Source organism: Elephas maximus, chromosome 1 (assembly GCF_024166365.1).
Source record: "Elephas maximus indicus isolate mEleMax1 chromosome 1, mEleMax1 primary haplotype, whole genome shotgun sequence".
Classification (NCBI taxonomy): domain Eukaryota; kingdom Metazoa; phylum Chordata; class Mammalia; order Proboscidea; family Elephantidae; genus Elephas; species Elephas maximus.
In genome coordinates this window covers 90,937,939-90,952,938 of record NC_064819.1, presented here as the reverse complement: position 1 = coordinate 90,952,938, position 15,000 = coordinate 90,937,939, and the positions used below count along the sequence as shown (strand labels likewise).

At 46.2% G+C, this 15,000-nt stretch overlaps 1 protein-coding gene across 3 annotated transcripts in view; it reads left to right on the top strand.

Annotated features, from left to right (window-relative positions):
- Nucleotides 1–13,062, top strand: part of PPP1R10 (protein phosphatase 1 regulatory subunit 10) — a 38,289-nt gene extending 25,227 nt beyond the window's left edge. For all 3 annotated transcript variants that reach the window (XM_049887633.1, XM_049887622.1, XM_049887618.1), the window contains 18 exons: nt 3,291–3,408; nt 4,060–4,146; nt 4,313–4,448; nt 4,860–4,911; nt 6,863–6,940; nt 7,081–7,254; nt 7,508–7,613; nt 7,733–7,845; nt 8,369–8,469; nt 8,724–8,871; nt 8,950–9,108; nt 9,209–9,455; nt 9,628–9,691; nt 9,811–10,005; nt 10,195–10,270; nt 10,536–10,649; nt 10,819–11,535; nt 11,797–13,062. In XM_049887633.1, the coding sequence (XP_049743590.1) occupies nt 3,302–3,408; nt 4,060–4,146; nt 4,313–4,448; nt 4,860–4,911; nt 6,863–6,940; nt 7,081–7,254; nt 7,508–7,613; nt 7,733–7,845; nt 8,369–8,469; nt 8,724–8,871; nt 8,950–9,108; nt 9,209–9,455; nt 9,628–9,691; nt 9,811–10,005; nt 10,195–10,270; nt 10,536–10,649; nt 10,819–11,535; nt 11,797–11,906 (2,784 nt within the window). In that variant the 5' untranslated portion in view covers nt 3,291–3,301 and the 3' untranslated portion in view covers nt 11,907–13,062. The remainder of the gene's footprint in view (nt 1–3,290; nt 3,409–4,059; nt 4,147–4,312; nt 4,449–4,859; nt 4,912–6,862; nt 6,941–7,080; nt 7,255–7,507; nt 7,614–7,732; nt 7,846–8,368; nt 8,470–8,723; nt 8,872–8,949; nt 9,109–9,208; nt 9,456–9,627; nt 9,692–9,810; nt 10,006–10,194; nt 10,271–10,535; nt 10,650–10,818; nt 11,536–11,796) is intronic.
- Nucleotides 13,063–15,000: the final 1,938 nt, after the last annotated feature.

Below are 15,000 nucleotides of genomic sequence, written 5' to 3'. Positions count from 1 at the left end.
GTGAGGCATACTAGGAAATGCCTAAAACAGAGAGGAAGAAGGGAAATATAAGGGGCTGAGTATGAAGCATTTACATTTCCAGGAGTACTAAAGTAAGGCTCCTTTAAATTACTATAAAACAGGGTTCTTTTTCTCTTTTTGTTAGAAGATAGTTGTGATCTATTTTTAAAGGGCTCTGACTTGCATAGAATTTTCATGCTGAACGAATTCACTCCTGTTTCAATGGTGATGAGTATGGAACAACTTTAGCCAAGCTAGACATTTTTCATCCTGTTTAATTGGGATAACTCTCAAGTAAAATCCACTCTGGAGGCAGAAGTGTCACTTTCTGGACTTCTTATCTGTGGTAAGATCTGTAGGAAATTCCCCAGCACCTGCCAGTTGTGCGTTGTTTCTGATAGCAACACCCTCCATAAGGAAAGCTCAGCTCAGGGCAAGGTGAAGAAAAGGCCAGGGGGTTGCCTTTTCCCCCTCCTTTCTGTATGGTCTGCTTTCAAGGAAACTAGCAGTGCATTAAAAGAGAACATTCCCTGGATTGTTTTTAGTTCCAGAAAGCTCACTCAAAAGTATCACACTGGGTTCCAGGTCATTAGTAGGTATGTGGCACTTGGTCACTGCTCCTGCTTTTTCTGGCCAACTCATTTTGCCTTATCTACTGTAGGCCTGTGTCAGGAGCTTTAGGCTCTTCATTCCTTTCCGCTTGAGTGCCTTGCAAATTCTTTCAAAATGTACTGACTTCAGGGTAAGGAAACTAGGTTCTAAAATGCTGGGGGGTGGTCCTTAATCTTAAATGGCTGAAGACTGATCTACCTGGGGGAAAGCCAATTTAAATTTTAGCACATGCTAGGTCCTTAAGACAAAATTCAGTTTACTTAATTTATGAAATATGAATAATGGAAGATGAGTCTTTAACATTTGTTCTGCTTTGTGTCCTAGCTTCCATTGATGATTATGTCTCTTGTTTTTCCTTGGTTATTTGGGAATTAAAAAGTTGTTCCTGGGTCACATTTCCAGCAGCAGGAACTACACAGAATTTAGCTTTGTACTCTTTGGTCACTTCATTTCTCTGATAATGGTTATTTTCTCTCTTGTCTCACACTCACTTACATGAAGAAACATTTGAGCCTAGTTGATTATTAATGTTTTTAAGAGTTCCTGAAGGAAATAGGGGTGGCAGGCCTCCTCGCTTACTTGGTAGCTAGGTAATGCAAAAGGAGTACTCATGGTTACATATATTCAGCTCTGGGTTTGAATTAGTGGAATCAGCTGTTTAGGGGTGACTGTTTTGAAGTGACCTTCATTTGATTCAAGGCTTTTTGTCAGATGGCGTATATTTTGGGGTGGAACCTAATGGTAGGTATTGTTACGTGTGTATATGTATATAATTCTTTTTTTTGGTTGTCAGTTATATGCAGTGTTATTTTGGACCCGTTCATTGCTTTTCCAGTCTCCAACAGGTGGGACATCTATTTTATATATATCTTTTTAGTAACTGTATACTTCTCTGTAGTTTTTGTATATCATTTTATTGTGTCTCAACTACATGGGAAGTATTTCTTTATCCCTGTTTCTGTCTCTGGTTATAAGAGTTTGCATACTTCAGTGGGTTTGGCCCACACAGACTTCTAATCTGATCTGTATTCTACTTGAATATTTTTTCCTTTGACCTCAGGTTCTGCTTGTTCTTGTGGAAGTTCCAGGGCAGCAGCAACAAGAGCACAGTTAACCCAGATTTGCTCACCTATCAGCATTTCTTGGGTTATTTCCTTTTCTCCCTATGTTCATACCTATAGGTTATGATCTCAAGAATCAAGCCTGTACCACCACCCTGTCTTTTCCAGGCTGCCTCCTCCCTGCTTGGGCCTCTTTTTTGCCTAGGTTGTTAGGACCGATACATTCATTCTGTTGAGAACATTAAAAGATTATGATTGTTGCATTTTTTTTTTCTTTTGGTTTGTCATAGAACAATAGAACTAATTTGCATTATTTTAAAAGAAACCTTTTTGCACAAAAAACAATGTAGCCATCTAGTAAAATCAAAAACACTGATTTCTTCCACCCCTCTGCTGGAATTGTGCCTGCTACCTCTGTATTAAATGCAGGAGAGTATTTTATTTTCTCTTTGTGTTCTCCCCAGTGTTAGCCTTATTTTCCAAATGCAGATCTTACTGAGGTGGCTTTCTTTGTACTTCCTGGAAGCCAGTGTTTTAGGCAACATAGATAAAAATCCCAGTCAGAACCCTGTTTATCCTGAAACCTCCCTGGAACTTGGATACTGGCCTGGTGATTACCTCACACTTCTCTGCTCTGTGGTATTAGTGTAGTTTTTAATTAACGCCTTTTCCTTTTTGGTCAAAAGGAGCTACTTAAAGTTTAATGGCATTTTTCAAGCCTTTAGCTTTATTCTGTTCTTGCCGGCTACATGGTTTCTAGTTTCAGAGCTTTCTTGAGGATCTTGGAAGGTGTTGTAATTTGGGAAGGGAATAAGAGATCAGATTTCTATCTTTGCTTTTGAAACAGCAAACCAAGCTTGCCCTTAACTTTGAAACAGTAAACACTTGTGCAGTGTTTGGCTAGAGTCTATTCAAGGCTTAGGCAGACCTGCTTGATCTCGTTTGCATCCATTTGTCTCTATTTCTGGAAGCTGCTCCCAATTCCCCTGGGGGAAGGGTCTGTTTTCAAGTTTTGTTTTCTTCTCTATCATCTACTGCTTCAGTTGGTTGTCCACTGGTACAAGCAGAACATATCCTGCCACTTCTGGTGATTATGACTCTTGATGGGCAAGGCTCAAAAGGCAGCTGATCTTATAAGACATTTAGCCCAAGCACCCAAGGTTGGCCCAGTTCTTACCAAGCTGCAGTTTGTCTTCCTCAAGCCAGGCAAATTTATCAGTATTTGAGGAGAGAGAGAGCCTAAAATAAGCAAATAAGGGCCTTGGAGAGTTGAGCGTCTTGTTAGGGGAACTTGTATCTTAGCTCTTTAATACACTCTAAAGTTCAGCTGTCCTTGGAAGCCTGTAACTGGGAGGGACAGAAAGCCGTGCTGCCCCAGTCCTCTAACTGCCTTCCCATTTGGTATTAATCCTGTGATTAATGTGTGAGGGCTTTTTTTCTCAGGAGCAACAATGGTCAGTGTTGATTTTATCTAGAAAATGCTGAGCTCACTTGATTATAGTTTGAATAATTAGTCATCATGTTTTGTCAGATATAGAGATGGGACCTATTAGAGGGCATACTGGGACTGTCTTTGCCACCTATTTATTCTGTGTCTTTTTTGTCTTCTCATTTTAGAAACCACGATCATGGGTTCAGGTCCCATAGACCCCAAAGAGCTTCTCAAGGGCCTGGATAGCTTCCTTAACCGAGATGGGGAAGTTAAGAGTGTGGATGGGATTTCCAAAATCTTCAGGTGAGTCTGTGTCCTTAGGATTCACTGTAGGTAGAGGATATTAAATGTAATGATACGACTCCAATTAAGGCAGGCAGCAGTGAATCTCTGAGAGGAAAACGAATGTCAGTGGAATTGGATTCACATATCTAGCAGTTTTAGGAGAAATGATTGGAAAAGATTATCTCTTGGTCCCTGGCCTTAGTAGAAGCTGGAGATTTAGATGTCCACATTCCCAAGGGGGTCACATTTTGGAATGAGTTCAGGGGAGTCAAGTGACAGGAATCTTGGCTCTGTTTTGGGTCATGCTCCAAATACCCAAAATGTTATTTTCCTTCAGGAATCCTCCGGTTTCCCATCAGAAGGAAAAGCCAAATGACCAAACCAGTCTTGAACAGACCACTAAAGGATGGTCGTTGAGGGCTAGCACTCTACCTGGAAGCAGGATCAGAGACTTCAGAGTCTCCTCAATTTTCTTCCATCGTCCCATGGTTTTCCATGTCAGTTTGGATTCATCCCACCCTCCTAGAGGCCTGTGCGACCCTCCCACTCTGGAGCAAAGTCCCAAGTCATCAGGGATTTCTAGGCACTCACACAGATAATAGACTCTTGTGCTAAAAGAAGAAGCTTGGTCTGACTACTCCATTTCTAACCCTAATTCATCTCCTGCAGTCTGATGAAGGAAGCACGAAAGATGGTGAGTCGGTGCACTTACTTGAACATTCTTCTGCAGACCCGTTCACCAGAAATATTGGTCAAGTAAGTAGGGATCTGGGTGGCTGGGATGGGAACATGGAGTTAGAAGGCGGGGGGATGTGTGAGGCATGGGGTTCCTAGATTGTCGAGGGGGATCTAGGTATGTGGGATATGGCTCTTCTGAAACCCAAGGAAGGCAGTTAAAGATTCTCCTTCTACCTGCCTGCAGATTTATTGATGTTGGTGGCTACAAGCTTCTTAACAATTGGCTGACGTATTCAAAGACGACCAACAACATTCCCCTCTTGCAGCAGATTCTACTCACCCTGCAGCACCTACCGCTCACTGTGGACCATCTTAAGCAGGTACCTTTATTTTTCACTACCCTGGTTCTTTCTTTTCTGTTTAGCCTAACGGATGAGAAACACAGAACCTGATGTGGCTGCAATCTTGGGCCTTCTGAGGCAGAATGGTAGAAAAAACAGGAATTTGGAATCAGAAGACTTGGTTCAAATTGATCTCATTTAATAAGTGTGTATTTTGGGGCATCTCATATATCTGAGCCTCAGTTTTCCATAAAATAGGAATAATTGTAACTATGTAACTGGGTTATTCTAAAGATTAAGTAAGGTTTTGTAAAGGATAAAGTACCATAATAATTGTTAGTTGCTGTTAGGGGACTATTCAGAGCTTATGAGTTCATGCGGGTAGTTAGTTCTGGGTGGGCTGCTTTTCCTCCTGGCATTAACTTTTCTGCTGTTCCACATCTGTCCTAGAACAATACAGCCAAGCTGGTGAAGCAGCTGAGCAAGTCGAGTGAGGATGAAGGTAGGGTGCCAGCCCCTCCTGTATCATGGGCTTTTCTGCACTCCACACAGTGACCATTTTTCTCCCAGTCTTGGATTGTCCCTTCACTCCTTCCTTTCTCTTTCTACCTCTCTTGCTTTTTTCTCTCTTCTAAAAGTTTACTTCCTTTGTTTAAAAATTCTACTAGTGAACATCTTGTAGGGCACAGGCAGAATCCTTAATCTCTTGAGTGTAGCATAGCTCTGATAACAGATGGTTAACTTTTCTAAAACAAAGGGTTTTGGAGCTCCTGGCAAGGGCTAGACGTTCTCGTTCAGAGACAAAGTCTGGCTCCAGAAACTCACAGCCTTTCCTAAATTCTAGGGATTGCCTTAATCCCTACCCAGTGTGTAAACCAGAAGCACAAAATACCATTCTTCCCACCAAATGAGCAATAATGTATCAGAATCCTGTATAAAAATACAGGATTGCACTTTGAATGAAGAGAATTGTTTCTTAGGCCCTTTTGGTAAAAGGCCTGTTTGATATGGAGGGAACATCCAACCTGGGTAAGCCTATCCAAAGTTCCTCTGCCTATGGGAGGAAGCACTGGGAACACTCTTCCAAGATAAAGGATCCCAATTTTGTTCTAATTCACAGTATTGTTTAAGTGAAGAAACATTTCCTTGTTTCCCATTTTTAGGTCGTGTTAGTCCAATTCTTGGGTCCATTTAGTTTTGAGATACTGAGCAGTTCGCTGGTTTTGTGGTCTCTCAGAGTGTCTTTAATCATACGTTTTAACATAAAACGGGAGACCATGAAATCACTGCCTATCTTTTGTTTTTCTTTCTTACTGTCGAGTATATTGTTCCCTGTTACCAGCTGACTGAATTGTGTTGCCTTCCTTGAATAAGGATTTAATTTATTAGCGTATAATCGTTCACATTTTGAAATCTGTTCGCTCCTTGCCCAACTGTAACTTAATGGATCTTAGTATCAATTACTTCAAAAAGGTTTTAGGCTAGTCCTTGGGATGCCTTGGGGTTCGTGTTGCCCTAGGTACAGAAATTGCCAGGTGTTTGACTATTTTGAAAAGTTGAGTTTTAATGCTTTACTGCAATTTTATTGTCAAATGAGCATTTAAGTGGAAATGTTGTCAAGAAGACATATGCCATAGTTAAGAGGTGTCATTTGCCAAGAACAAAAGAGAAGAATTATACAGGCATTTTTTCATGTATTTAGAAACAGATTCTATTTTTTAAACTCTCGGACCACTTTTTTTCTCTAGATAAACTCTGCTTCTCCCACCCTAAATTGGTCTGTTTTAAAGCTCTCTTTTCACCTTTACTACAGTCAGTTGATTTTTTTTCCAGTCCTTGGCCACTAGCAGCATTCTAGGGGAAAAGGTTGTCTAGAAAGTTATTTTTAACATTGACCTGAATCTGCCTCCTCGAAACTTCTGCATTAAGCTTCCCTTTAGGACAACACAGAAAAAAGCATCTTTTTGCACCTTGTAGCTCTTCCGATCTTGCTGTCGTGTCTGCCTTGTCTGCTCTTGCTTTGATCTCAGTTTCTGTCTTTTAGCAAGTGGTTAGGGGAAGCGCTCAGGCACCACTTTCAGTGTCAACTCGGCCACTTCCCAGTGTTGTGACCTCAGTCTCGGAGCTTCAGTGTCCATGTCTGCACAGTGGGACTGACATCTTCAGGCTGTTGTCAGAATTCCCTAAGATAGTGTGGAAAGCAACTAGCATAATTCTTAGCACACGCTCTGTAATCAGTGTTAGTTCTTTTCACTCCACAGTGTTGTGACTAGAAGACAACTCTGTGATTCATTGCTCTGTTTTTGGTGTTTGGTTTTTAAGCCTGCCTCATCGGCTAAAAACTCTAGGTGACTTTTTCCATTTCACAGTACATTTTCAAAATCCCTATTTTTGTTACTGAAAGAATTGGCATTTTCATTTATTCAGGCATTTGCCTTTTCTCTCACCTACAGAACTCCGGAAATTGGCCTCAGTCCTTGTCAGCGACTGGATGGCTGTTATCCGCTCCCAGAGCAGTACCCAGCCTGCTGGTAAGTTCCTTTGTCCTTGATCCCTTATATTTCTGTTTTTCCCACTGGGATCTGGCCTCCAGGTGCCCCCAGCCTACTTCACCTCTGAATGACAATCTTTATGTAAATAAAAGCTTTTCCTGCTGTGTCTTTTGCAACAGAAAAAGATAAGAAGAAACGGAAGGAAGAGGGAAAGAGTCGAACCACTCCTCCTGAGCGACCCTTGACTGAGGTGAAGGCTGAGACCCGGACTGAGGAGGCCCCAGAGAAGAAGAAAGAGAAACCCAAGTCTCTTCGAACCACAGCTCCCAGTCATGCCAAGTTCCGTTCCACTGGTAAGGCTGCTGGTTAGCCTTGGGAAGTCCGTGGGCATGTGCACACCCAGAGATGTGTGGTGGAATAGTTTGATTTGTGATTTGTTAAACCTGTGGAAGAGGGCAGACTAGTGGGAGAAGCTTTGGGGCCGGGGGAAAGAGGGGTAGGGAAAGAGTGTACAGGATAGTTGAAGACTTGGGTGTGGGAACAGGGAGGAGAAGCCAGGAAGGTGGGGGGATGAATTCAGCTACCACACCATGTCTCTGCCTCTAGGACTAGAGCTGGAGACACCGTCTTTGGTGCCTGTGAAGAAGAATGCCAGTGCAGTGGTGGTTTCTGACAAGTACAATCTGAAACCTATCCCCCTGAAGCGGCAGAGGTATGGGCCACGTTCTGGGTTTCGGAATGGGGGTGGATCTGTGAACCTGAAGGGGGAAGAAGGGTCAAGTCACAGCTCCAGTCGGTGGTGGTAGAAGGTTGACAGCCCCTCTTCTGTAGCTCTACAGCAGCTCCAGGAGATGCTGTCCCCCCTGCAGAGAAGAAATACAAGCCACTCAACACAACACCCAATGCCACCAAAGAGATCAAAGTGAAGATCATTCCTCCACAACGTGAGTCTAAGGGGGGCGGGGGAATATACTTTTTATTGAGAGCAAGCTCTTTTCATAAGAATGAATGTCCTGGGAGTTGAAAGGTTTTTTTTCCTCCTTTAATTTTTTTTTTTTTTTCCCTTTGATTTCTCAATGCTCTTCAATGTTTGTACGTCTTTAACTCCTTTTTCATAGTTATTTAGGAGTGATTTCGGAGATGAGGTAGGGAGGTATGTCATTCAGCGACTGGTGATTAGTGGCACTCCCAGCTAAGCAGGATTTTCTGTCCTGCACACAAGTGCTCACATCACCTGAGCTCTAATTCCTATCCCAACCCATGGCTGTGGCATCTGCCAAGAGAAAGAGATGGTAACAATAGAATTGCTAGTGTGAATCCTCCTGCATGTGCATCCTGACTACCTCGAGGTTATTGTGTCTTAAGTTGAGGCTAGGTCTCCACTGGCCCATTTTCTCCCCAGTCTTTGTTCATAGGAATGAGATTGTAGAGGAGGTCTAATTCCATTTTATGCTTTTTCTTTTTTAGCTATGGAGGGCCTAGGTTTTCTGGATGCTCTCAATTCAGCCCCTGTCCCAGGCATCAAAATTAAGAAGAAGAAGAAGGTGCTATCACCTACAGCTGCCAAGGTGCGGGTCCTGGGAAGTGGCTCCCAGGGACAGGGTGTAGGAGTAAAGTAGAAGGAAGGACACAGCAGCTAGGAGTGGTTGGGGAGAACAACAGGAAGAATTTTCCCTCAGCTCGAGACTGATGGTGTGGGACAGTGTTAGAGATGGAATCTTCCTTTGTAGGAGTCATTGCAGGGTCTTATCTAGGACACTGGGCTTACTGTTTTGTCTTGACCATCCTGTCAGCTCGTTAACTTCTTTTTCTCTCATAATAGCCAAGCCCCTTTGAAGGGAAAACAAGCACAGAACCAAGCACAGCCAAACCTTCTTCCCCAGAACCAGTCCCTCCTTCTGAGGCCATGGACACAGAGCGTCCAGGGACCCCAGTACCCCCTGTTGAAGTCCCAGAGCTCATGGATACAGGCGAGTCTAGAAAACTGGTTCAAGTTTTGAGGCTTGCTGAAAGGAAGAATCTGGGTCTGAAACCTTTTCTGCTTACAGCCTCTTTGGAGTCAGGGGCTCTGGATGCAAAGCCAGTGGAGAGTCCTGGAGATCCCAGCCAACTGACCCGTAAAGGCCGGAAGAGGAAAACCGTGACGTGGCCTGAGGAGGGCAAATTGAGGGAATACTTTTATTTTGAACTGGATGAAACTGAACGAGGTAGGAGGTGAAGTGTGCTGTATGATAGATTGGCATAGGGAAATTTGAAAAGGACAAGATGGTTCTTACCTTCTTTTTTGCTTTTTCCACCTGCCGATAGTAAATGTGAATAAGATCAAGGACTTTGGTGAGGCAGCTAAGCGAGAGATACTGTCAGACCGACATGCATTTGAGACAGCTCGGCGTCTGAGTCATGACAACATGGAGGAGAAGGTGCCCTGGGTGTGCCCCCGGCCCTTGGTTCTGCCCTCACCGCTTGTCACCCCTGGAAGCAACAGCCAGGAGCGGTACATCCAGGCTGAGCGAGAGAAGGGGATCCTTCAGGAGCTCTTTCTGAACAAGGAGAGGTGAGCAGGGTTCCTGGGTTCCTGCCAGGGGATACGGAGTGCTTGGAATCCCACCCAGAAGGGAACATGACCTGGGGTAATTGATAAGGGAGTAGGGGTTAGAAAGAAATTTGAGGTCTGGAATAAGAAGTCTCATTCTTCTTTCTTCCTTTGCCTGCGGCATTCCTGATAGTCCTCACGAGCCTGATCCTGAGCCCTATGAGCCCATACCCCCTAAACTCATCCCCCTTGATGAGGTGAGTGAGTCGGTGGTGGTGGTGGAGGGGGTGATGGTTATTCATCCTAATGTGTCTTTCATGTGAGACTGTCTTCCCATTCTTTTAATTAGTCCTGATTTTCTCTCCTGTTTTTTCAGGAGTGCTCTATGGATGAGACCCCATATGTTGAGACCCTGGAGCCTGGGGGATCAGGTGGCTCACCTGATGGGGCAGGTGGCTCCAAGTTACCTCCTGTTCTGGCAAATCTTATGGGCAGCATGGGTGCTGGGAAGAGCCCCCAGGGCCCTGGAGGAGGAGGCATCAATGTCCAGGAGATCCTTACCTCCATCATGGTATGAGCCCTCCTTTTCCTTTTCCGCTTGATGTGGAACTTCCCCGACTAGTCTTTTCTGTCTCCCTTTCTCTTTACCCCAGTTCTCCAGATCTTCACACTTAACTTTAGCCTCCTGTTTTGGCTCTCCTTTCTCTTACCTGTTGTTACCTTTGTTGTCTGCTGACCTTGCTCTCTTATATCCTCACAGGGTAGCCCAAACAGTCATCCCTCAGAAGAACTGCTGAAACAACCAGACTATTCAGACAAGATCAAGCAGATGCTGGGTAAATAATCTTCAGGGCTCGGAGAGGAAGCCTGCAGTGAAGTTGGGGGAAGCAGGGTTTCACAGACCCTGAAGAGCTGGGTATTGCCATTAGGCAGGAAATGGGAGGGGAAGCCTGGACGGAAGAGGGCATTGCTCTCTAGATTTGTCTGAGAGGATTGATTGGGATCCCGATCCCTCGGGGCATCTGAGCACATCTAAATGAGAAGCCATGCCATTCTTCTGGAATCTTCTTGCTGACGGCTGTACTCCGTTTTTCATGACAGTGCCACATGGTCTCCTAGGCCCTGGTCCAATAGCCAATGGTTTCCCACCAGGAGGCCCTGGGGGCCCCAAGGGCATGCAGCATTTCCCCCCTGGCCCTGGGGGACCTATGCCAGGTAGGTGGTGAATGAGAGGTTGGAGTGGGCTTAATTTGCTTAATTTAGGCCTGAGAATAGTACAGAGTTGTCAAGAGGGTAGGAGGTGGTTTAGGTTGGGGCATGGGGGGTTCCTAAGTGTTACAGGCAATTGATACTGTCTTTTTTTCTTTTCTTTTTTTATATACAGGTCCCCATGGAGGCCCTGGGGGTCCTGGTGGGCCAGTGGGTCCACGTCTCCTGGGTCCCCCACCCCCTCCCCGGGGAGGTGATCCCTTTTGGGATGGCCCAGGTGACCCCATGCGGGGTGGCCCAATGCGGGGTGGTCCAGGACCTGGTCCTGGCCCATACCATAGAGGCCGTGGTGGCCGAGGAGGAAATGAACCTCCTCCTCCTCCTCCTTTCCGCGGGGCCAGAGGAGGTCGCTCTGGAGGAGGACCCCCAAATGGACGAGGGGGTCCTGGCGGGGGCATGGTTGGAGGTGGAGGTCATCGTCCCCATGAAGGCCCTGGTGGGGGCATGGGCAGCAGCAGTGGACATCGTCCCCACGAAGGCCCTGGTGGTGGCATGGGTGGGGGGCATCGTCCCCACGAAGGCCCTGGTGGAGGAATGGGTGGTGGCAGTGGCCATCGCCCCCACGAAGGCCCTGGCGGAGGAATGGGTGGGGGCAGTGGACATCGCCCCCCCCATGAAGGCCCTGGTGGAAGCATCGGTGGAAGTGGTGGACATCGCCCCCATGAAGGTCCTGGACATGGGGGGCCCCATGGCCACCGGCCTCATGATGTCCCTGGTCACCGAGGCCACGACCATCGAGGACCACCTCCTCATGAGCACCGTGGCCATGATGGCCCTGGCCATGGGGGAGGGGGCCACCGAGGGCACGATGGAGGCCACAGTCACGGAGGAGGTGAGGATGCTTCCTGCCCCCACATGCTTTTGGTGTCCCATGTATTTCCAGGGGAGCGGGGTAGTGTCTGTATTCCGGGTTTGCCAGACCAAATATGAAGTCCGCCTCCTTTTTGGTTTCCCAGCATGCATGGCAGTTCCTTCCTCCAAATCCCCAAGACTACAGCCATTTCTCAGGATCCCATGGACTGGGAGGGGGGGAGTTGAGGGTGGCATTAATCTCTTCCTTGCCTGTGTAACCAGTCCACCATCATTCCAACAGACATGTCAAAACGCCCTGTTTGCCGACATTTCATGATGAAGGGCAACTGCCGCTATGAGAACAACTGTGCCTTCTACCACCCGGGTGTCAATGGGCCCCCCTTGCCCTAGAGACCACCTGTCTGCCCAACCCACACAACCCCCTGTGGACTGCAGCCTTGCTCCTTCCACCCTATTATGGCTTCTGTGAGGCCCATTTTCCCCTTTCCCCAGCTGATGAGGAGCCGGCCCCCTAAGTACCCACCTGCTTGGGTTCCTGGGGGTTTTCTGATCACTGGTGCACATTGATGTACATATTTTCCTCCAGTCTGGGGAGGAGAGAGACTGGACATGTTTGTACCCCCCCTGGACTGCTGAAGAGGAGACCCAGTTGACTTCACTTTTTGAGGAGGTTGGCCCTGTACCCCAAACCCCTTTCCAGTATTACCCTTTATGCCTGAGAACCTAAAGCTGGTTATCCTGGAGAATGCCTCTGCTCCCCTATCGTGGATCCTCCACATGCACACAGAACTCTGACACGGGATCCGCAGCACTTATGAAATCATCCCAGCCAAGTTCATTATTCCTCATGGGGTGGGGAGGTGGTAAGGGGTATTGTCTATCCCACTTGCACTGAGAGGGCTCAATCAGGCTGGATTTGAGTTCTGGAACACATCATCCCCACTCCTTCCCCTGTCATGGGCTGTAAAATTCAGAGTCCTTTCCCAAGTAAGACTTTGCAACCTTCAGTGAACACCGTCTGCGTCCTGGGTCTGCTAGGCTCAGTGATGGCAAATGCTCATCTGCATCCACTGAAAGTTTCAGCTGGCATAGGTGAGGGCCACGGTGCCGGTCCGCCTTTGCCTGCAGCTCATTCTGGAGACTTCTTAAGACACATCAGTGAGACCAACTTTTCATCACCTTGAGCCCGCGTGCCGGGCCTGATGTCACACTACATGCACTGCCTCTGGGAGCCAGGCCGCTTCTCCCCCACCTGGAGCCTTGTCAGTGTGAGGCTTCCAGCTCCCTTGCCCTGTCAGCCCCCAGAATCCCCACCAGGGGCTGCCCTGGGTGTATTCAAAATGAACTTGTCCTTACCCAGCCCTTATTTGCCTGTCTTGGCATCAGTTGTTTTCTATGAAAACAGTGGATTGGTTGGGTTTTGTGCAGGGTCTTGGGTTAGAGCCACAATGGATTTGAGGATGAGTATTTTTCTTTTGGTTTTGTATATTTTGTACATTAATAATAAACAGTGGAAAGAGAAGCAGCTTATTTAACCCCTGGTGTGTTTGGACTCTTGTTTAAAAATAAGAAAGCCTGGCCAGTTATCAGATCTTTTCAGGTATACTGATGCAAACTTCTGTGGAGTCATTCAATTAAGTGGCACTAACATTTGTTCTATTGAGCCCTGGTTGGTGCAATGGTTAAAGAGTTCAGCTGCTAAGAGGTCAGTGGTTTGAACCCACCTAGTGGCTCTTTGGAAACCCTGGTGGTATAGTGGTTAAGTGCTACAGCTGCTAACCAAGAGGTCAGCAGTTCAAATCTGCCAGGGGCTCCTTGGAAACTATGGGGCAGTTCTCCGTTCTATAGAGTATACAAGGTGGAATCGACTCAACCACAGTGGGGTTTTTTTTTTTGTTTTTTGGTTTTAGTGGCTCTGTGATAGACAAGACCTGGCAATCTGTTTCCATAAAGGCTACAGCCATGGAAATCCTAAGGGGGCAGTTCTGCTCCGTCATATGTGGTTGCTGAGTTAGAATGTACTTGATGGCATCTAACAATTGTTGTACGTTCAAGTTGCAGAGTTGGTATTAAGTATTGAAGGAATGCTTTGAGAAATGTATAGCATGCCAAAAACAGGGTGCAGGTAGATCCACTGGATCAGTGTTCTTTGAGCACTGGAAACTTTGGGAGCCAGAGCTCTTCACTGAGCTTGTTAAAGCTGCAGACAATGTTGGCATAGCAACAGTTGAACCTAACATCCCTGTGAACTTGCTCAGAGAAGCAATTTGAGTGTAGGGGCAGGTGGAAGAGAAAGGAGCAGAGACACTGGCCGAAGAAAGGAAAATCCAAGAGCAGTCTCGGGAAGGAAGGAAACAGGTTGCTTACTGCTGATTTCCACAGCGGTTTCACTGAGAAAGTGAGAGGCAAGAAAAGGGGGAACAGCGTTGACTGCTCTTCCCCAAAACGGCTCTGTAGAGAGGAAAGGGAGCCTGCTAGAAGATGTACCAAAATGTCAGTACTCCTTTTATCGAATTCCCATGTCCAGACCAGTGAACTGCAAACATTAACTGTAAAGTGTAGAGTGTAACATGAAATACATATATTTTAATAAAAGGAATTTAAAGCACCTTACAAATACACATCTAATTTTCTAAGGATAGATTATAAATGGAGGGCAGAGCTGATATGATTCCTGGGGAGACAGGAAATTATGAAGACCAGAACACGGAGGGATAGGATTAATTTTAAGTAGGATGTTCTGGTATTCTTCAAAGTGGAAATTAGAAGTCTATTACATTTTTTGTGTGTGGTGAAAATGCAACAAAGAAACACTACATATTTATGTAGGGTGAGGGAGGCAGAAAAGGTGGGAATGTTGGGGTGTGTGGTTTGAGAGCTGGTTTTTACATGCATCAGAATCACCTGGAGCGCTTATTAATAGGTAGATGGAGGGTGGCATCCAGGAGAGTTTGATTCAGTAGGTTTGGGGTGGGTCCCAAGATCCTGCATTGCTAACAAGTTCCCAGGTTTTGCCAATGCTCCAAGTCCAGAAATCACCCTTTGAAAGGGACCACTGCTCTGGAACACAAGCGTCTTGGCTGTTATTTCCAGCACTGGCCACAGGAGGGCAACAACGTCTTAATTTCACAGGCCTTGTTTTACACTGGGAAACCCCGGTGCTGTAGTGGTTAAGGGCTACAGCTGCTAACCAAAAGGTGGGTAGTTCAAATCCACCAGGTGCTCCTTGGAAACCCTATGGGGCACTGCTACTCTGTCCTATAGGGTCGCTAGGAGTCGGAATTGACTCAACGGCAACGGGTATACAGGTATGTTTACATTTAGTAAGGCTAATGTTCGTATCAGTCAGCCTGTTGTACTGGGAAAGGAAGGCCTGAGAAGGGATGTAACCCAAGGGCCAAGCTAAGCGGTGAAATACCAGTGAAGTACACAGTTCAAATACAAAACCCAGTGAACATGTCACAACCTTGTGTATTTTCCCTCT